Genomic DNA, 23642 nt, shown 5'->3' on the forward strand with positions numbered 1-23642 from the left:
TGGCACACATTTTTCAAAATAGTCCGTTATTTTTTATATCTCTGTCTTATCAGTTATAACTTCTCTTTCAGTTCTGACTTTGAGTCCTTTCTCTTTTTTTCTTGATTAGTCTTACTAAAGATTTCTCAATTTTATCTTTTAAAAGAACAAGTTTTAGTTTCTTTTCCTTTTTAGTCTCTATTTCATTTATTTCTACTCTGATCTTTATCATTTCCATCCTTCTACTAACCTTAGGCTTCATTCTTCTGTTTCTAATTCCTTGAAGTGTAAAGCTAGATTTGAGATTAAGTTTTACTTGAGATTTTTCTTGTTTCTTGATGTAGGCCTATATTGCTATAAACTTCCCTCACAGAACTGCTTTTGCTGTCTCCCAAAGATTCTGAACCGTATTATTTCTATTTTCATTTGTCTCTAGGTATTTTTTTATTTCCTCTTTGATTTCTTTCTTGACTCATTTGTTCTTTAGCAGTGGGCTGTCTTTGTGTTTCTTCCAGTTCTTTTCTTATAATTGATTTCTACTTTATTTTTTTATATTTTTTTAAGTTTGTTTATTTTTGAGAAAGAGAACTAGCAGGGGAGGGACAGAGAAAGAGAGAGAGCGGGACAGAGGATCCAAGCAGGCTTTGTGCTGACAGCTGAGAGTTTCATGCAGGGCTCAAATTCACAAACCGTGAGATCATGACCTGAGCCCAAGTTGGATGCTTAACCAACTGAGCCACCCAGGTGTCCCAATCTCTATTTTCATATAATTGTTCTTCTTAAATTTATTAAGACTTGTTTTGTGGTACAATGTGTGTTCTATCCCTAGAGAATGTTCCATGTGCACTTGAAAAAGATGTGTATTCTGCTGTTTTGGGATGGATTTTTCTGTGTATATCTCTTAAGTCCATTTGGTCTAATATGTATTTAAAGCCACTGTTCCTCTAATGATTTTCCATCTGAATGATCTATCCATTGATGTAAATGGGCTTTTAAAGTCCCCTATTATTATTGTATTACTGACAATTTCTTCCCTTTATGTCTGTTAATATTTATATGTTTAGGTGCTCCTATGTTGGGTTTGTGTAGATATTTACAAGTGTTATGCCCTCTTGTTGCATTGGTCTTTTTATTATATGTAATGCCCTTCTTTGTCTTGTTACAGCCTTTGCCTTAAAGTCTATTTTGTCTGAAAAAAAAGTATTGCCATCCCAGTTTTTCCTACTTTCCTTTTCATGAAATATCTTTTTCTATCCCTTCACTTTCAGTCTGTATGTGTCTTTAGGTCTGAAGTGAGTCTCTTTTAGGCAGCATAAAGATGGGTCTTGTTTTTTTTTTAATACATTCAGTCACTCTGTCTTTTGATTGAAGCATTTAGTCCATTTACATTTAAAGTAATTATCAGTAGGTATGTATTTATTGCCATTTTTAATTATTGTCTTCTCATTGTTTTATAGTTTTGTTTTGTTTTGTTTTAATTTTGTTTTAGGGATGCCTGTGTGGCTCTGTTGGTTAAGCATCTTACTTTGGCTCAGGTCATGATCTCATGGCTTGTGAGTTTGGGCTCCACGTTGGGCTCTGTGCTGATACCCGGGAGCCTGGAGCCTGCTTTGGATTGTGTGTGTGTCTTTCTCTCTGCCATCACCCACTCCCTCTCTCTCAAAAATAAACATTTAAAAAATTTTAAGTAATAATATTTTTAAATGTTTATTTTTGAGAGAGACAGAGCATGAGCAGGGGAGGGACAGAGAGAGAGAGAGAGAGAGAGAGGGAGACACAGAATCCAAAACAGGCTCCAGGCTCTGAGCTGTCAGTACAGAGCTAGACATAGTGCTTGAACCCATGAACTGTGAGATCATGACCTGTGCTGAAGTCAGATGCTTACCAACTGAGCCACCCAGGTGCCCCTATACTTCTATCTTCTTTTGCTCTCTTCCCTCATAGTTTGATGACCTTCTTTAGTGTTATGCTTCAATTATTTTCTCTTTATTTTTTGAGGGTGCATCTATTTTAAGTTTTTAGTTTGTGATTACCATGAGGTCCATATATAACATCCTAAGTATATAGTAGTTTGTATTAAGTTGGTGGCTGCTTAAGTCCAAATACATTCTGAAACACTACATTTTTACTCTCCATGTTTATGTATATGATGTCATATTTAACATCTTTTTATTTTATGTATTCCTTGACTAATTTCTGTAGATATAGCTGATTATACTAATTTTGCATTTTAACCTTCATACTAGCTCAATGATTAATTTGCTAGCTTTAATGTATATTTGCTTTTGCCATTGAGATTTTTCTTTCTTTCATAATTTTCCTCTAGGTATAGCCTTTTATTTCCCACTTAAGAAGTTCCTTTTACATTTCCTGTAAGGCCAGTTTAGTGGTGATGAAATCCTGTAACTTTCATTTGTCTAGGAAACTCTCTTTCCTTCTACATACCAGCCTTTTCTGGTGGAGTATTGTTGTTTATAGGTTTTTCCTTTCAGCACTTTAATATCATGCTACTCCCTTCTGGCCTGCAAAGTCTCAGCTGAAAAAATTAGCTGAGGACTTTAGAGGGTTTTGCCTGTTAGGTAACTGTTTGCCCCGCTCTTGCTGTTTTCTTATCTTAAATTCTGCCATTTTAATTATGTGTCATGGTGTGGACCTCCTTGGATTTGCTTGGGACTTCCTGGACTTGGATGTCATTTTTCTTTCCCAGATTAGGGAAGTTTTTAGCTGTCATTTCTTCAAATAAGTTTCTATTCCCTTCTTTCTCTCTTCTCCTCTGGGACCTCTATAATGCAAATGTTAGTATGCTTGTCTCAGAGATCCCTTAACCTATTCTCATTTTTTCAAATTCTTTTTTCTTTTTGCTATTCAGTTTGGGTGCTTTCCATTACCCTGTCTCCAAGTTCACTCATCCGTTCTTCTGCATCCTCAAATCTTCTGTTGATTCCTTCTAGTGCATTTTTAATTACAGTTATTATATGCTCTGACTAGTTCATTATATTTTCTATTTTTTTGTTGTTCTCATTGTGTTCACTCACCCACCTCTCAAGTCATGTGACCATTACTTTGAACTCTTTTCCAGGGATTTTGCTTATCTCCATTTTGTTTAGCTCTTTTTCTGTGGTTTTGTCTTGTTTTTTTTTGTTTTTTTTTTTTTTTTGTTTGGAACATATTCCTCTGTCCCCTCATTTTGTGTAACTCTCTGTTTGTTTTTATGTATCAGGTAGGTCAGCTATATCTGATCTTGAAATTAGTGGCTTTATGGTGAAGGCATCCCGTGGTGCCCCACAGCATAATATACCTTTGTTTCCAGAGCCAGGTGCCCCAGAGATATCCCCTGTGTGTGCATCTTCCTGTTGTGGCTGTACTGCTGTTGGACACATTGGTGGGTGGGGTCTGCCCCTCACACAGCTAGCGGAGAGGCCTGTTTATATGGACAATAGACTCTTTGAGGGGTCACTGGTCCCAACTGAGGCTACCTGGCTGGTTATGACAGGACAGCAGTCACTTTGGAGGGGTGCCTGCTGAGGCGGGTGGATTATGTGGGATGGACCTATTGAGGAATGAGGGGGTGGTGCAAGTGCTGCTCACAAAGAAGAGAATTTCAGAAATGGCCCTTGCAAGCATCCAGACATCTAGGCTGAAGCATGCCAAGAAAAATGGCACCTGTCTGTACCTCTTTTCCTGGAGAAAGCTTCTGCAGATTTCTGACCCTCTGGCACATATTTGAAAATCAATCATAAATATCCTTTTCAAACTGGTTCTTCTGTGTTTGAAAAGTTGGCACTTTTCTTACTGCTTCTTCAGTGCTGGCTCTTTAAAAGTCAAGACTTGGTGTCCTTATAACCTTCTGGCTCTCCTGGAGTTAAGCCATGCTGATTTTTTAAAAAAATGTTTATTTACTTTTATTTTGAGAGAGAGTGTTCACAAGTGGGGCAGAAGCAGAGAGAGAGAGAGAAAAATCCCAAGTAGGCTATATGCTCAGCATGGAGCCCAACATGGGTCTCTTATCTCACAATTGTGAGATCATGACCTGAGCCAAAATCAAGAGTCAGACACTTAACTGACTGAGCCACCCAGCTGCCCCAAGCCCTGATTTTTAAAACCAGACATAGCGACTCATCTCAAGTGTAGGAGCCCAGGGCTGGGGGGCCCAGTATGGGGCTTGATCCCATTGTTCCTCCATGCTTCTGATGTCCCTCCTACTTGTTGGTAGCTGTAGCAGTTAAGTTCCTCAACATATCTCTTACCCTTCTTGATGTAGCCTTCTTTTTATTACTTTAGCTGTTAGAGAAGATCTGTTCTGCCAATCTTCAGGTCATTTTCAGAGTGAGTTGCAATATAGGTAGTTGTTACACCTTGGTATATCTGTGAGGTTGGTGAACTCATGATTCTTCTACTCCACCATCTTCTTTCTATATCATATCCTTTAAAAAACTCATTAATCAGAACGTGTCACTTAGCACATCTCCTCTATTTAACAGCATTGAATGGATTCTCCTTGTATTTTAAATGAAATGCAAACTCCTTTGCATGCTATGCATGATACAACTTCTGTTATCCCAGTATCACCTTGACACCCCTGCCTCTCCCCAGATGCTAGGTATTCTATTTTTTTTTTAAAAAAGACATAGTGTCCCTTCCTCAATATCTTCCTTTTACTCTGCAATTAGCTAAAAGTTGGTGTCTTCTAACTTTTTAAGCTCCTTAACTATCACCTCTTCAAAGATGCCTTTCCTTAGCATTCCATCTAACTAGGTTTTCAACACCTATGCTGTTATCCATGGCATGAACCATAATTTATAATTATACTTTTCTTTGCTCACTTGATTTATAGTGTTCTTTGTCACTAAAATGTAAGGTACATATGCTCAGGGAACATGTTCATCTTATTTTTCAGCATATACTCAGTGCTTGTCATAGTAACTGATACATGGTAGGCAGGCAATAAATATTTGTGGGCAGAGTGAATGGATTACACCTGTGCCTCCTTTCCCTTATTGAGGTTGCTTATCAGCAGTCACAAAACAAATTTTGTTTCAGTAGTGACTCAGTTACCCAACTTGCTGATAAGGTCACATGGTCTGTTTTACTGTACCTTTCTTCAGGTATCACCACTGTCCTGACAATGACCACCCTCAGCACTATTGCCCGGAAGTCACTCCCCAAGGTCTCCTATGTCACAGCAATGGATCTCTTTGTATCTGTTTGCTTCATCTTTGTCTTCTCTGCTTTGGTGGAGTATGGCACCCTGCATTATTTTGTCAGCAACCGGAAACCAAGCAAGGATAAAGACAAAAAGAAGAAAAACCCTGTATGTATCATTTCCCATTGGGATCATGGAGATTTTTATTTAGAAGCCCACCTGGTTTTGTTTTTGTTGGGTCTTAGTCTGTCTGCAGACTAAACCTCAGTGATTTGGGTTCCAAAATGAAAACAGAATGTATGAGTTTGGCTAGGACATAAGAATTCATTTTGGTCATTAGTTATTTGGGAGAGACCTGATTCATGAAGGAAGACTCCCACTCTTTTCATTTCATGGGAATTATAAATATTGCTGACACCTGCATTTATTTTCTATTGATTGTCACCTTTCTGTTCCTTACAATAACATTCTTAAGTTATTGTTATTTTAAAATAACATTTTCACTCAAGGCTTTCCACTAGGAAGCCATAATGTTCTTGAAACTTCAAAGATCACCACATTTTTGCAAGTAATTGTCTCTGTGCATGTTACCACCAGAGTACTACTATTGGTTTCATACCAAAATGTATATCATTTTGTTTTTAAATGAAATGATACTCTATTGTTTGGGCAAGTTACTTAGCCTCTGAGTGTCTTTGTTTACTCATATACAAAATATGTATTTTTTTATAATAATTACCTCAAAGGGCTACTGTGGCAATGAAGGTAAAAAGCATTACATGGTACCTTACAAATGGAAGTCCTTACCTTTAATAGTTGATGATGACGATGGTTGATGTTAATGATTTATACACTTACCGACAAGGATTGATTTCAATGATTTGGAAAAAGGTAGGATGACTTCACCTTGCCATCAAACTTTAAATAAAAAGGCACAGATAAACAAGCCTAAAGCAATTATCTTTTAATATGGATGTTGAAGAGAGCAAGTATACCCATTTATGTACCTGAATGTGGCCGGTTGGCTCATAGGAAGCCCTGTGGAAGTTAAGGTCCATTCCCTTCTAAGTCAGGGGCAAAGGAAGTCACCCTAGCCTCCTCAGTTTATAGCCCTTCCTTGTCTGCTGTAAGGGCCATGAGGGCCTTAATAGTGGCTAGTTATCTGGCCCACCAACTTAGGGGGAACTAAATTATAATGAGGAAATATAGCTGATTCTAGGTTGTATCCTGATGGATCTCCAGGAAACCTGGTGAGATTCTACAAATGGCATATATTTACTTGAATGTAACAATTTGCAACAGGTAAAGAAAAAAATCATCATTATTCTTGGTAATTAAAACAAAAAGAAATGCTTATCCTTAATTTCCCAACTATTCACTAAGCTTTATGCAGTCCTTTCCTTCCCTTTCTGTTTTGCTTGTCTTTGCATTTTTTCTAACCTTATTTTATTTTTGTTGTTGTATTTTTTTAAATTATTTCTCCCCATTCTTCGCTTTCCATTATTTTTCCCAAGAATAGAGTTCTATACCATTCAGCATTATTACCTTCCAGCATTGATAAGGATGTGAGGGTGTGCTTTTAAACAAGAGTCCTTCGGAAAAAGCCTTTATGCCCTAACAGCTATATGATTGCAGAGGAGATTAAAGAAACTGAAAAAAAATTAAATTATCTGATAATTTCATGGACTTCCCTATTTTAAGACAATCAAGTGATTTATCAAAACAAGAAAGAGACTAAGCTGTGAAGGAAAAGCTGAAACCTTATTTTTCCATTTAATATGCTCTTTGGTTCATTCTATTAAGACTTACCTATTAAGGCTTCTTTGACAATAATTAGAAAATAAAAATCACAATACTTCTATACAGGGAAGCCAGGCTATGGAAAGCTTCCTCACAAGTGGACAACACTGGCTTGTATAGTTAAGTAATTGTGGATTAATTTATTAAAATCCCCAAATTCCATTTTCCAACGTTAGGCATATACTTTATTCCAAGTTCAGAATTGTCCTTCTGTGTTTATAATTTCAGTTCATTTTACTTACTATGTTTTTAAAATGTATTTTTAATTTGTCTTATTTTGTCTTTTTCTTTTCTTTTTTTCCTTCTTTTAATTAAAAAAAAAAATGCAATTCTCTTTTCTGTCTACAAACCCAAAGCTTCTTCGGATGTTTTCCTTCAAGGTATAATGTTTTTGGAATGAAAATTCACTGCATGCAACTGCTGAATTTAATTATTAACGCTTACATGGTGTTTCGACTTCTTTTGTTTTTTAGTGAGTAGACCTTTAAGCATTCTACTAAAGATAAGGGCTTTGAGATGAAGAAAGCTTTATAGATTTCCAGAGTTGAATCATCAACCCTACACTAATTCACAGAAGTGTTGACCCTATATAAAGCTCAAAAGCTGCAAACTCTATGAGATGTCCTTAGAAAAGAGGGCCTCTTTAAACATCAAAACCAAAACTTATCCTCTCTTCCCAGATAAAAATAGGATCCAATTTCACTGACAGCACCTAACATATATACTATATATGTTCTTAAAATGTAACTCTGTAAATCTGAATTCAAAATAAGATTTGTTTTTTGTTAAGTAAATTTAATAATCTCCATTGGTCTGAACCCTACCTGTCAGTTTTATAAAAATAATACTCTTTGAAATCTTTAAGTTAAAATATCCATCCCTTTCCTCTAGAATAATCCAGGGGCCTTTTGGCTCTATCATGTAATACTGCAATGATATTTCTTTGCCCAGTTGAATTCTGATAATTTTCCCAGAGACACTGGGATTTGTGTTTATGATATCCAAAACAAACTCCTCCAAATTAAATTAATCATTGAGATTTATAGTTATTTCATAATTAATATGACAGCAAAAATCAAATTATTCAGTTTATTGATATTAGTTTCTTCTCAAATGCTAAAAAGGTGGTAGCATTTTTTTTTTCTGAATGTTGACTCACATATAGGTAAACATTGCTGATGTTCTAAAGCTTCTAGATGGTAAATGTTAGACAAAGCACTATATGTCTTTAAAACATAAGCCATACCATTTGTGGCCTATACTTAGGAAACTCCTACATTTGTATATATTTTAACATTTTCTTTTAATAGCATTTAGTACATTATACTTTCCTCAGTGTAATGGGGTTTACCATTTGCCTATAGGTAAGCATGACACAAAATTTGAGTTCAAAATTAATGCATTTTATTTCTCTGTTCTACTCACATGCAACACCATTAAATGCCTTCATGTAACCAATCTCACATCTAATATTTACTAGACTAAGATTCCATGTAGTTGTTTGATTTAAATCTTTAAACTTTGAGTTCTTTTGGTGTTCAATCTTCTTGCTATAGCTATTAGCTTGATGGTATTATTTTCAGCTGCACTGCTTAAGCTCAAAATTTGAAATCTGCAAATGTGCTATCCTTCTAAGTTCAATTTTACCATTGTAGATCACGATGTCATAGCAATTTCCTGAGTACTCATTTTCAGATTCATCATTCACATTGGTGACATTGTGGAGACTTAATCTAGGATTTATCAAGTATATCTAATTCTTCTTCCCTACCCTTGTCTCAGGCCCCTACCATTGATATCCGCCCAAGATCAGCAACCATTCAAATGAACAATGCCACTCACCTTCAAGAGAGAGATGAAGAATATGGGTATGAGTGTCTCGATGGCAAGGACTGTGCCAGTTTTTTCTGCTGTTTTGAAGATTGCCGAACAGGAGCTTGGAGACATGGGAGGATACATATCCGTATCGCCAAAATGGACTCATATGCACGGATCTTCTTCCCCACTGCCTTCTGCTTGTTCAATCTGGTTTATTGGGTTTCCTACCTTTACCTGTGAAAGAGGTATGGGTTTTATTGATGTGGGTCTTATTCACTAAATCTCATGGAGAGGAGATGTCCTTTCTAAAGTCCACTTAAATAATCCCCTGTGTGGTTTATGATAATTTCAATTTGTTTCTATGTTCTAACCTGCTAAATTGTATTAATGTCATATTGTTTGCGCCCAACTCTCCTGTGGTAAGTGTAATTTGAACTCTAATGTTTGCTGTGTTTCAAACCTGCAAGGCAGAGTGAAATTAGAGCAAGAACACTGAAATGAACAAGATACCTTTCAGCTACAACAACTGAAATAGTGAAAGCCATGACTGTTTACAGTGGTGGTGTCCTTAATCAATTCAAAATACAATTAGATGCAAAATGTCCAAAACTGCACCCTATGTTCATTTGGGGGCAGGTTGTGGTAAATTTGATCCCAGTAGAATATCTCCCTCATTTGAGAAAAATCACAAGTCACTTTAAATATAAGAGCCTAGACTAGAAATCTATTACACCTCTATCCCAAGATAGGAAGAAATTTTCCTCCACATCACATGTACAATGATGTAAATATTTCAATAACGTAGAATGCTTCAAGTTTAATGCATGCATCTCTTTAGAACCAAAATAAATGGAATGAAGTTAACATCACAAAGCATTGTCTTTTATTCTGTGTCTTTGGGCAATAAAAGAATCATGAATGTAACGATAAGGGTTTGGGTTTGGAATTGGAGGGAGGAATTTTCTCTACCTTCTCCCTCACGCATGAAGATTCAAACAGCTTTTTTTTTTTTTTTCTTTTCCTTGTAGGACAGATTAGAACACTTTAAGTAAAATATGGACTGAATAATTGACATTTGCCACTTCTAAATATGCCCAATTTCATAGAGTATAAAGTAATTGTATGTGCTTGCCGCTATTTTTTCTTCCTTTTAGGTTGATAGATTATAACAGAACTTATTCTCCATCTCAAGATCTGCTTCTAGTGATTGTGAGTGCCTTGTGGGCAGAATCCTTGTCATTTCCTCTTTGGGTCCTCAGCACCTTATATAGTGCCTAGCACATAGTTGGTGCTCAACAGATAGGGTTTGAAGTAAATTGGCTTCATATGCTTCTGTGAATCTCTCTGAGCTGGCCTGGAACCAGTGACTCATCTTTTGAACATAGGCATGGTCAAGTGATACTTGATCTTGTGAAAATGAACAAAAGGATCCAAATAACTTTGCCTAAAATAAATTTTTGATAATGAACAATAATAGCCAAAGTCCACATTCCTTTTAAAATAATACTTAAGTCATATGTTTATGCAAAAAAAAAAAAATGAGTCTACTAGGGCATAATTAGAGTTTGTGTATTTTTTTCCAGGTTTGGGGATGAGTTAGCTTTGACCCATCCATAATTCCACTTGAAGACATAGGACAGGCAAGATCAGGAATCATACCTGACTAGTGTTCAGAATGTTGTTTTCTATGCTCTGTAAAAAAAAAAAATGCACTGAAAATTAAATTCTAAAAATAAAACAAGAAATGAATGACTTACATGGAGGTTGAACCTATGACTGTGGCTTCTTTCAACTAAATGATAATCACATGAAGTGGTTGTCCCAGACTTCAAACATGATGAGTTGAGCTCCACCTTTAAGTACTCATCCTGAATCCCCTTTTTTTCTAAAATAACACCCTTTGTCAGTTCTTCTTTATAGCAACCATTTCTTAAAGTCAGAATTCAGTCATAGCCAGTATAACTTGATAGATAATCTAAAAAGAGTAGAAAAGAAAGAGTGGCTTTGTTATAAAGCTATGTGAAGTCCTCATTGAGTCATCTGGATGAATCTTGAAACACATTTAGCTGCCAATTTTACAAATCTTTAATATATCAGTACTCTCATATATAACCTCAAAGACATGTAAATAGAATTAATTATTTTCATGTTTTGAATTGTTAACAATTTAATGTTGACTCTTTAGGAGAGTTGTCGGCAAATTTTCAATGATGAGAAACACATTATTGTCAACTTGAAATGTATTCTGTAATGGGGACATGCAAAAAAAAAGCTAGCTTTCCAATGTATGCATAGTACTGGCAGTATGAATATATGTTATATATAATCTTAATTATTAGCTGCTCCCCATCTGTGTATTTCAAAACCTTTTCACAAAGGGAATTGCCTAATATGTGGACTTTTCCAATAAAAATGCTGCATTCTAATTGATGGTGGCATGTCAGTGGTCTGGTTGGACTTGTTTGTCGTGAAGACTGTGACTTCTCTCCAGTAGCATTCCCCAATGCTGCTTTCCTTTTATGTGAGCTTTATTTGTGAGCAGTGTGATCATATTATGCATGGTGATGCTCCTCACTTCGAAGAAATTAAGAGATATATTTGAGGTGTGAAATGGAAATGGAAGGAAGTAATAACATCAAGTAAAGCTCAAGCCTTCTGTACCTCCAAACTTGTGGTGTGGTTAAGAATACGGACATTGGTGTCAAACATAATTGGGATCCCGACTCTACCATTTGCCTGTTGTTTGACAGTTATTAATTCATCCTTTATAATCCTCCATTTTATCAGCTAAAAGGTATAATAATGCCACCTCATGTAGTGACACTCAACAAATGATCAAAATGTCTTCTTTCACTTCCAGGGCCTCTGATATTCTGCCACCATGATCCTCCCACCTCCATCATATAAGCTGTCTTTAAAAATATCCAACAATACTCACATATGTCTTAATGTGACTCTGCAGCATGAGGTTTCATTTTTAAAGAGTATTTGTATTGCAAACATTCCTTTAAACTATAAAAATCTGAGAGTCTCTTATTGAAGAAATCTTACAGATTACTTTTAAGGCCAAAGAACATTTCCCTGTACCCCCAAACTTAAAAACATAGGGAGATATGCTCCAGAGACAGTGTCATATTTTATTGAAGTCCTCTGAAATTCTCAAAAGAAAGTAGCATAATCCTTTACAAGCACAGCTGCCCTAACCTTCCTCTGCCTGTCATTCTCTTGGCTTTTCATGGCTGCCTGCATCCAATTTAGACATCTTTCTCACCTTCTAGACATGTTTAAAAAACAATTTCACTTAGGTCTTGTTTTCTGTCTAACTCAATGCCTTTATATTTAGCTGAGTGCGTATTCATTGTATGGCCTTCAGCCCCCTTTTTAAGTCTCATATTATTCTGACTAGTAGCAACAATTTTTGTCTGTGATGAAGGTCAAATTAACCAAATGATGCAGTCTTTGGGGATTGTGTCAAAAATTGCTGTCTGTATGCTTTGTCACTATGAATTTTTGTCAAGTGTGTAGGAGAAAGGGAGGATGACCTAGACCAAAAGCTCTGCTATGTTTTTTAGTGCTGATTGAATTGCCAAAGGTCACACAGCCAGTTAATGGCAAACCTGGGAGAGGCATCTGACCATTGCTCTTTCTACTGGGTCATAGAGCATTTCAGGATTTGGAAGTAAAATTCTATAATACTTTATCTTTCTGTTAATACTTGAGGATCCGCCAAACTTGAGGATGCCTTTCTTTGATCTTGACCTCGCTTTGAATATTTTATTGCAATGAGACAAAAATTTTAGAATATGTAGTAAAAGAGATAATGTGATAAATTTTGCATTTCTTTTATTCTCTTTCTAAAGTAATGATCAAACACTATTCGGTGTTACCTGCTGCGTTCAGAATGCTGTTTGAAAGAAGTTACCTGAAAAATTCCAGACCCAGAGTTGGCCTTTGTCCCTTAGGACTTGAGACAATAGACAACTAAAGATTTTCCTATGGCTCCTCAGTATAGGCTCATTATTTCTATTATATCAAGAAAGTGCTACGACTGCTTTATTGTTACCAGTTCTGACAATAAAAATCATAGGCCAATTATAAATCCAGTTGTAACTTTCTTCTGCCATATTTGGGATATAAACATTTTCCCTTTTTATTTTTAGAGCAAAATGGAAAAGCAGAGGCCGTTTCAGTTTACCTAGGTTCAAATCCAGGCCCTCTCAAGACCTATTATTCCTGAATAGGGGATAATAATGGCTTATAACTCATAACTTTGTTGTAAGGAGTAACTGAGTTAATACCAAAGAAGGACTGCATGTTAATAATTTTCCTCAGCACAGAAAAGAAAGGGCATGAGATCTTTCTTAGTCTATCTTGCTTAAGAATATGGATTATCATTTATGAAGTTAATTACTACATATTCCCACTTTGTGGGAATAATAAACATAGATAATAAACAATACCTATGTTTACTGACATGCAATACTTGGGAAATTCATGTATATAAATAGAGCCAAGTACTAATAATTACTCCCAAGTGGAACAGTGTATCATTTCAATTACCATAGATGATACATATAAAGACACAAGTGTAGCTATCTTTTAAAAAGTAAAAAAGATTTCCCTTAAAAACATGGAAATGTGTAATGGGATTGCTAAATAAACATAAGTGACATTATCAACAAAGGTGTAGTTCCATCTTAATATAGTACATTTTTATAAGTCAATAAATTATTTTGTAGCTAATTTATAAAATCCTTAAAGAAATCAACATGAAGACTCAATCATAATTGAGGACTCTTGCCATTAAAAGAAAAACAAAATGTCACTGGGCCTGGGATAGAGAATTCAAGTCACATCTGGGGATGTTCCTAACTATTCCTATCTTGGGAGACTCAGTCTCATATGTAAATGAAGGTAATTGGTCTCTTCTGACTGATGTTAATTCTATCACTCCTCTGCTAATGTTACTGATATCATCTAACATTCAGACCCTCCTAAACTCTGTCATATCTTCCACACAGTTGTCTTGACTCATTTGTCCTATTTCCTCCTTGAGTCTTTTCCAAAACAGTGACACATTGCTGGAATGCCTTTCTCTGTTCACTTTCTGAAGAGTTGCTAATTAAAGATTCTACCTAGTCCATGGAGACTTTCCAGTCTGACTAAAGTATGATAGGCTATTTTCTTTTATTTCTTTCAGTATTTGATGGGATTTTTGAGTAGCCTTATCCTAATGTTTACCTCAGCTAAGTACTTATATTTATTTAATCCTCTTAGTAAACAAATTTTAAATGAACAATTCTGTAACAAGAATCTGATATAAATAATTCAGCAAAATTTGCATCTTAAACCAGGTTATCTTCTATCTCCCTGCTCTATGAGTTTGCCTCTTATTTTTTTCTGTCACTTGTATTTTTTATGGGTCTGAAAATAAGTCCCTCATCAAAGAAGTTTGGATGAAGCATCTGTAAAATCAACTTAATATAAAGCTTTCAGTAAACAAATAAAAAGAGCCTCACATAGGGCACTGTAAGTATAGGAAGAAATAAATTTTAAGGCATTCTCTGCTTTAAAATGCCCTTAATATGATAGAGAAGTCAGATAAGAATATAAGTAACTAAAATGGAGCTGCACTAAATAGTTGTAGGTAGAGGAAATTACTATTCTAACTGGGTGAAACTAGAAAAGATTTTCTCTATAATACAAAGCATTCCACCATATGTAAGAAAGGCTCATTACTGCTTTAGAACTTTCTCTCTGAACACTAATGAAAGCCTTGTAGAAGTTTTGAAAAACTATGAAAAACTAAAAAAAAAAAAAATTATCCTAATCCACTAGCAAGAGTTAACCACTAAAATCATCATTTATATTTTTCCTTTATATAGTGAGACACTAGCTAGCTAGCTAGTCAACTACATAATAGAGGTATAAACATGGATACAAACAGAAGGATAGGTATAGATATAGATCTGTTTTGTAGCCTGATTTTTTCACACAGTTATGCATGTATTTATGTACATATATAACAAACAATTTCTGGTGTTCTATTTTTATATCAGATAGCAATACCATAATTTATTTAGCCAGTCCATATTCTGAAAATTTATGTTATTTCTTAACATAATTTCTGAAAATTGTATTGTTATACATAATGATACAATGAATATCTATATTTATCTCAGGCACTGAGATATAGGCATTTAACAGCGTCTTAGCAGAAATCAAGATGGCACACTCAAAGGGGATAAATGAAAAATTAATGAAATTATTCACAAAGGTCCACCAATAAAAGGATGATGTAGTATCATGGGAAAGCCATTATCATCTGAGTTTTCTATTGCCATTTTATCAAGTTACCACAAATTTAGTTATCTAGAACAGCACAAATTCATGATCATACCTCAAAGTTTGTAGTCTCTCTGGCTAACCTAAAGGTGTTCTCTGGGCCAAGTTCCTTTTGGAGGCGCTAAGAGAGAACTGGTTCTTTGCTTTTTTCAGGTTCTAAAGGCTTCCTGCATTTCTTGGCTGATGGTCCTTTTCCATCTTCAAAGCCAGCAATTATATCAGTCCAACTTCTGATTCCTTCTTCATAACTCTAGCTCCAACCTCCTGCTTCCCATGTATAAAGGCGATTGTGATTACACTGGGCCCACCTACATAATCCAGGATAACCCACTCATCTCCATACTCTAAGCTTAATCACATCTTCAAAGTCCTTTTTGATAAGTAAGGCCTCATATTCACAAATTTCAGGGATTAGAACATCAACATGTTGGGGACACCATTATTCTGCCTACCACACCACTATAAGTCCTGAAAGTGCAAGAGGAAGGAGCAGTATTGGAACCTAGAAAATGCCATAGAACAGAAGCCACCAACAGGAGCTGTGGCTTTAGATAGATGATATAGCTACTGCCAATCAGTGGCCAGGCAGGGAGGGAGGGTGAGAACAAGTACCCAGAATTCTCTCCTCTCCTACCTAAAGCATCTCATTGGTCAAACCAAATGGAAACTAGAGAGCATGGAAAACCAGCTAGTGTGGACTAGAGAGATTAGCCTTGTGGGGTATACCTCATGGTGAGAAAGCCTGGAGAACAGGTCTAGAGAAATTGATAGAAATTACCCAATAAATCTCTCCAAAAATTAGTACATGTGGTGCATGACAAAGCCTCTTTATTTGCACAACAGTCATCATAACTCTGATTATAAAGGTTAAATTTAGGGGGTGCTTGGGTGGCTCAGTGGCTCAGTCGGTTAAGCATTCAACTTTGGCTCAGGTCATGATCTCATGGTTGGTGAGTTCAAGCCCTGCGTTGGGGTCTGTGCTGACAGCTCAGAGCCTGGAGCCTGCTTCAGATTCTGTGTCTCCCTCTCTCTCTGCCCCTTCCCCCACTCATACTCTGTCTCTCTCTCTCAAAAATAAATAAACATTTAAAAAATTTAAAGGTGAAATACAGGTCTTTTCAGTTGATGCCTAGTCTATGAAAAAAGTAGTCTTTAAAAGGAATTTTATTGGAGTACTAAAAACTGATATATTTTATACCGTGTATTCTGTTCAACATGAACAACTTTCCAATTGGCTTTATAACAGGTAAATGCCTTCAGGAAACTGCTTTTGGAGAGTTAATATAGGCTAATAGCCATGGCCCTCAGGTGAGCCCCATGCAAGGGTGCCAAGTCAGTGATTTATAGGGCAAAGCAGGCTGGAGCTACTTTAACAAAGTGTGGACCATCTGAGCCAATATTTCGCATCTGCTCTCACTCAGTTTAAAGAGAGATGTGGCTTCTGAGTTAAGGGGTCCCCAAGGGTATAATTCTATAATGGGTTGAAGCTAAAAATAGCAAAGCCAGAGTCCTATTTCTGTAAATAAAATGACTATAGGGACAACAGAGACTATTAGCACAACTTAACCTAAAGAGACTATGGATAAAATCATATGGAGAACGGATCAACCCATAGACCCTCTGAACCCAACATCCGACAGGGTATAAAACTATGACTTCCTTACTGAACAGGGCCCTGACTTCCTTGAAAGTCAGGAAGAACCAAGTCCTCATGAAGACCAGATGTGAACCCTACTGAACAGAAGAGTAGTCCAATTATATTTGGTACCAAAATTTGAGTTCCTTTCCTTAAGCTTCTACTGACTCTGTCTCTCCCCTTTTACTCTTATTATTTTTTTCCCAAAATACTTGATGCCTTTGTAAAGTAAGGATTAAACTGAGTAAATGTGTTGAGTACTTACCATATGTCAAGTACTACACTGTGTTTTGGAAGTAACAACTATTGGCACAGGCTTTTTCCTTACAGAGTTTACACTGTATTGCCAAAAAGTTTTTATTAAATTTGAAATTCAACAGGTGGTGTTAATTATTAGTGTAAAACGGAAAGATCTAATCACAAAATCCTTACCTCTTCCCAAATCATATACATATATATGGAGGATGCCTTATGCTAGTTTTCTTTAATTAATTTTCATATGTAGTTGACCCTTGACAATTCAGGGGTTGGGTACTGACCTGTGCAGATGAAAATCAGCATATAACTTTTGACTCCCTCAAAATTTAACTACTAATTGCCTACTAATGTTGACTGAAGCCTTACTGATAACATAAGCAGCTGATTAACATATTTTGTATGTTATATGTATTATATATTGTATTCTTAGTATGAAGTAAGCTACAAAAAAAGAAAATTTTATTTAAAAAATCATAAGAGAAAATATATTTGCAGTACTTTCCTGTATTTATCAAAAAAAAAATCTGCATATAAGTGAATGCAAATAGTACAAACTCATGTTATTCAAGTTTCAACTGTATTTATGTATTTTCTACCTATATTTATTTACATTTGTAAGATATAAATATAAAAGGAGACTAGAAGGTGGTAGATTATTGGGTTTCCCTAGGAGAATATATTTTTTATTAAAAAAGCCCCACTAGAATATAATTATTCAAGGCACTTGTTAACAACATTAAGAAAGACTATTCAAGAGAGACTACTGCAAGGAGGATTCTGCAGTAGGAGGAAGAGGTTGGGCTCAACCACAAGTTGAATACAAGGACAAGTGGGGATTTATGGTCAAGGAGTACAGTAGGGGTCACTGGATGGAAAATTACTAAAAGGAAACATCAAGGCTTAGAGGGATATGTGCTAGACTGACTCAACAGGATTCTTGGTGAAACTGGGCAATGCAAGGATGAATACACAGTCCAAAAGTTGCGCCTACTTGAGATAAAGGGCTCAGAGAAGCTGGCTATGGTTTGCTCAAGGAGAGAATCTTTGTTAATACCTAACAGTAACGAAACAGTGTTTCTTTCAAAATTGTCCTTTTTGGCATATATATGCAGTTACATAGCCGACATGCATTTCTTTTGAACGTATATTGGTTTTTAGGCACAGTGACATTACCCAAGGACTGAACAATACAGAATCTTAAAGTACTCTGAAAAGTGTTTTATATTTAACTGTTGACCTCCTGTGCTCACTTTGGCAGCACATATGTTAAAATTGGAACAATACAGAGAAGATTAGCATGGCCCTTGCACAAGGATGACACACAAATTTGTGAAGCATTTCATATTTTTATGATCTCACTCACATGTGGAATTTAAGAAACCAAACAAACAAGAAGAAATGAGAGTGGCAGATCAAGAAACAGACCCTTAACTATAAAGAACAAACTGATAGTTATCAGAGGGGAGGTGGTGGGGGGGGCGGGGATGGGTTAAATAGGTGATGGGGATTAAGAAGTGTACTTGTGATGAACACCGGGTGTTGTAAGCATTGAATCACTAAATTTTAATTTTTTTTTAATAAATGTCTTATTTATTTTTGAGAGAGAGAGAGAGAGAGCATGAGTGAGGGAGGGACAGAGAGACAGGGAGACACAGAATCCAAAGCAGGCTCCAGGCTCTGAGCTGTCAGCACAGAGCCCGATGCGGGGCTCAAACCCATGAGCTGTGAGATCATGACCTGGCAGAAGTTGGAAGCCCAACCAACTGAGCCACTCAGGTGCCCCAGAATCACTAAATTTTATACCTGAAACTAGTATTACACTATATGTAAACTAACTAGAATTTAAATAAAAACTAAAAACTAAACTAAACTAAAATATATAATTGCTCACCTCCCTAGTTTGTCAGTGGGGAATTGGTAACATTTATTAAAGTAAAAAAAATTCCTGGGATGCCTAGGTGGCTCAGTCGGTTGGGTGTCCTACTTCAGCTCAGGTCATGATTTCACAGTTCATGAGTTCAACCCCCGCGTCGGGCTCTGTGCTGACAGCTCAGAGCCTGGAGCCTGCTTTGGATTCTGTGTCTCCCTCTCTCTCTGCCCCTTCCCTGCTTACACTCTGTGTGTGTCTCTCTCTCAAAAATAAATAAACATTTTTTAAAAATTTAAAAAACTAAAGTAAAAATATTCCTGCTACTACCATGAAAGCTAGGGCTTTCAAGCTTTTATTGAGCTATGGTAGAAAATTATTTTACATTACAAACTAATACACCTGCACCATGTACAATATAGTGGCCAAAAAAAAAAAAAAAGTACTGAATTTGAAATTTAGTAGGTAAAAACCATTAATGCAGAAGTGAAGATATGATCACAAAATCCTTACCCTTCTCCAAACTTGTAAAATGTATACATGATGTGGCCTTTCCTGTAAAGCTATAAGCATCCTAAAAGTGGGGGCCACAGTTTTTACCTCTGAATCTTTCTTAAAATAGAGAAAATCCTTATCCATAATAGGCAATAGAGAGATAAAGGAGAATTTTCAAAATAAAGGCTGTGAAATGAATGCCACTCACTATGATTTGCGAAATTGTCACTTAGAATATTCACAATGTATGTCTATTTTTATTTTTGAAACAGATTAATCAAAGTACTATTTTTAATAGCTTATATATTGAAACCACTCAAATGCCTATCAACTGCAGAATGGATAAAAAAAAGCTGTAGAATATTATCACAATAGCATATTCTACACTACAGAATTTACAAGAATCAGACAAACTACAAGTAACAACATGAATGAATCCACATCTATAAGACAGAGCAAAATGCCAAACTCAAAAGAGGATATCTATAAGTTCCATTTATATAAAATTCAATAAGAATAAAAAACTAATCTATAGTGATAGAGTAAGGAGAATTCTTATGGGAACAGGTAGAGGAGAAGATTCCTGAGCACAAGAGAGGCTTCTGAGAACTGGTAATAGTTTCTTGATCTGCACTCTAGGTACATGGATAGGTCATTTTGTGAAAATTATTGATGTGTCCTTTTCAGTATATATGTTTATTTTTTAAAAACTCAAAAATACTAAAAGGGATACAATTACATATATATTTTTTTTCTGTATTCATTTATATCTATCCATAAACACTATCAATCTACATAAAAATGAAATAAACCTGTTGGCTGTTAAGCATGGGCACAATATAAAAAATCTTGATAGAAAATCAAGTCAGGGATGTTTGGGTGACTTAGTCGGTTGGTTAAGCATCTGACTCTTAATTTAGGCTCAGGTCATGATCTCACGGTTCGTGGGTTCAAGCCCCACATTGAGCTCTGCTCTGACAGTGCAGAGCCTGCTTGGGATTCTCTCTCTCCCTCTCTCTACCTCTCCCCCATTTGCATGCTCTGTCACTCTCTCTCTCAAAATAAATAAACTAAAAAACAAAGAGTAATAAAAAAAAAAGTAAAAGAAAAAGAAAATCAAATCAATTTTATTCTGACTCTGTTTTTGAAACTAACCAGTACTGTGACCTAAAGATAAAAATACCAGACTCAGAATTTCCTCATGAGAAATTTGGACTACATTAATTCCAGGTTTACCGTTTATATATTATATGTTATGAGTAGAATTTCATATAAACATCCTAAGTACTAATACTTCCTTTGAAAAAGAATGAAGGATATGGATGTAGTTTCTTGAGTATCAGCAGATCCAGTGTTAAGTTTATTTAGGTTTATACTGGTTCACTTTACAAAATGCATTTTGTAGGTTAGTCAGAAGTTTTAACTATGTAATCATAAGCAGAAAAACTTAAATAATATATTAATAGTTGGAAAATATTCTGCATGATGTATGAACAGAATAATCCAGTTGTTGTGGAAAATATACCTACAATGTATATCTCACCCATAGAATAGCCTTCATTTCTTAATTTAAGAGAATCATGAGCCCTCATCAAATGAATTTTTTTAATTGAAAAAAAATTTTTAAAAGTTAACACACAGAGGGTGGAGGGGCAGAGAGAGAGATACACACACACAGAATCTGAAGCAGTCTCCAGGTCCAAGCTATCAGCACAGAGCCTGATGCGGGGCTTGAGCTCACAAACCATGAGATCATGACCTGAGTCAAAGTCAGACACTTAACTGACTGAGCCATCCAGGTGCCCCTAAATTTTTTTTAATTGGGGTGAAATACACATGATCTTTGCCACATCAACCATTTTATTTTCTTATTTTAAGTAATCTCTACCCCCAATGTGGGCTCAAACTCATGACCTTAAGATCAAGAATAGCATACAGACTGAGCCAGCGAGGTGCCAACAAATGAGGAAATTCTAAAAGCTATTCCCCTGATGTGTGCTATATACATTTGTCAAGAATTAGTTACATAAAAATTAACTGCCTTTGTGACACGTGACCTGAAATCATTGTTTTCTCTACTCAGTTTTAGTACTGAGTTGAGATGTGGGTCCATTTCCCCTGACCTGAGTCACATGCCCTCTAGCTGTGCCTAACTCTCAACTGCTTTGAAAGCCAGCTCCCAAAAAGAGTCATCCAATAAGAATAAAGTCTTTTGCCACCCATATGAGAAGGCACTACAAAAATCATTCCCATTAAAAGCAAATCATGACCTGTAATTTCTCTGGAATCCTAACTCTTGGCCCCCAAAATAAATTTTTAGTATGTACCCTAGCATATTTTAAGTCAGGAAATCATAAAGATAACTTCCAAATTTGGCAGAAAGCTAGCATATGTACTAAAAAATGGATGGATATAAAAAAATGCTAATAATATTTATACTGTCTGGAACATTAGGGATTATTGGTGCTTTTTTTAAAAAATCACTCTCTGAGTTTTCTAAAATCCTTATCTGTGCACACGATTTAATAATCAGGAAAAGGATATATTACTGAACTAGAAAATTGCCATGATAAAAATTTGGATTTTTAAAATACATTATATGTAGTCAGTATAAGAGAGAGCTTTCTTAGACAACAAGGAATTCTACCTAAAAAAAAAAAAAAAAAAAAAAAAAACACTACCAGCAAAGCAGATGACAGTGGTATATACACAATTAGCCAAAACAAACAAAAAGGTTTTTTAAATGCTAAGTGTTCTAAAAACCAGAAATAGAGCGCATCCACTTTCCATTGTTGTTTAAACACATTCCCACAGTCCTTTCCTCAAAGCCCTTCCTGTTTTAGATGGTATTTCAGAAAGCTATTTGAAGACTCAGCTTCTTCCACACCCACACCTCCCTTTAAATTCCATTTTTTTTTAATACAGAAATTGCTCATGGGAAGCACCAGAATAATAGCTCTGGAGATTGGAGCTCTCTTTATAGTTCTATCATTAGTGGAGTCAGGTGGCAGCAGTCAATCTATGTTCTACCATCCCACAGTGTGGTTTTAAATATTTCTGAAGTGACAGGGCCCCAAAATTGGGTCATGGTGGCCCTTGTCCAATTAGTCACCATCACTCTGCTCTGAGGCTGATGAAAGAACATTGCAACATTCCTCTTCCCTGATGTGGCCTGGGTATAGGTGATTAAATCATGTGCTCTGCATTGCATAGCACCCACACAGATAATAAAGTGACGTGTTTGAAGAGGATACAGTGGGAGGTACATACTGATTTTTTAAATAGTATAGAATCTCCCAGCTTACAAGGACCTTACAGATCATCTACTTCATTCAGTAAGACCTTTATTCAAGTATTCATTCAAAATATTTATTAAGCATTTACTAAGTGCTGGAATTAATGCTCCATTCTGAGGACAAAAAAATAAACAAATCACAGAAACTTGCTTCCTTCTTAAAAAGAAATATCTATCTATCTATATAAATATATCTATCTATCTATCTATCTATCTATAGAGAGAGAGAGAAAGAGGGAGAGAGAGACTTACTTAATAAATATTTTTGAGCACTCTCTATGTGCCAGACACTGGGAGACATCAAGTCTAGTATAGTAAACAAGGCTGTAGCAAATGTTACATGCATGAAGATGAATGAATGAATGAATATGGAGACCCATATTCATCACCAACATCCAGTGTGTACTGGACCTACTTTCAAATGCCAGCTCCTAAATTTCTTCGACTGAGGGCTTTTGGATCACTGGAATTAATTTTGTTGTCTACACAGCACACTAAAAGCGTCAGGGAGTTACTACCTGCTCCTCTACTCACCTGCCCTCTTCCCTTAGCTGCCTTCAACTAGTAACTGGTGGGAGCTGGTGGTTAGGGTGATTAACTACTCAGGTTTGGCTGGGATTGAGGGGTTAATCAGTGCTACAACTGTAACCTTCAGTGCAACCAGGATGATATGTGAATACACAAACTTTCTCCTAGGATGGGGTAACTCTGAAACACAGGTTTTACATTGGCTCCCAGAGTACCTCAGCATATTAAGCTCCATTAACCTAAACTCCCGAGCTCTTCATTGACTAGTTTCCCTTCCCTGTCTCACTTCTTTACTCTGCCTCCAGTGTTTTCTGAGATCACCCTCCAAATTATTTGCACTTGAATCCTTCCCTCAGGCTCTGCTTCTGAGGAAAACTAATGTCATGATGCCCACCATTGAAGGGATATAAAGTGCACAGACACAGGTAAGAAAATGAGTTATGATAATACAGTGTGATAAATTCTACAGTAAAAAAAC

At 36.0% G+C, this 23642-nt stretch overlaps 1 protein-coding gene and 1 non-coding gene across 3 annotated transcripts in view; both read left to right on the plus strand.

Annotated features, from left to right (window-relative positions):
- Positions 1 to 11170, plus strand: part of GABRG2 (gamma-aminobutyric acid type A receptor subunit gamma2) — a 115264-nt gene extending 104094 nt beyond the window's left edge. The window contains exons 8-10 of one of the 2 annotated variants that reach the window (XM_025923437.2): positions 5085 to 5290; positions 7279 to 7302; positions 8705 to 11170. In XM_025923437.2, coding sequence (XP_025779222.1) covers positions 5085 to 5290; positions 7279 to 7302; positions 8705 to 8980 — 506 coding nt within the window. In that variant the 3' untranslated portion in view covers positions 8981 to 11170. The remainder of the gene's footprint in view (positions 1 to 5084; positions 5291 to 7278; positions 7303 to 8704) is intronic. The other variant, XM_025923439.2, reaches the window with a different exon arrangement.
- Positions 11171 to 18221: 7051 nt separating this feature from the next.
- On the plus strand, positions 18222 to 18328 carry LOC112861759 (U6 spliceosomal RNA). The gene has a single exon (XR_003223661.2). It is a non-coding gene; the product is annotated as a U6 spliceosomal RNA (small nuclear RNA).
- Positions 18329 to 23642: the final 5314 nt, after the last annotated feature.

Source organism: Puma concolor, chromosome A1 (assembly GCF_028749965.1).
Source record: "Puma concolor isolate L17-30 chromosome A1, mPumCon1.1.hap2, whole genome shotgun sequence".
Lineage (NCBI taxonomy): Eukaryota > Metazoa > Chordata > Mammalia > Carnivora > Felidae > Puma > Puma concolor.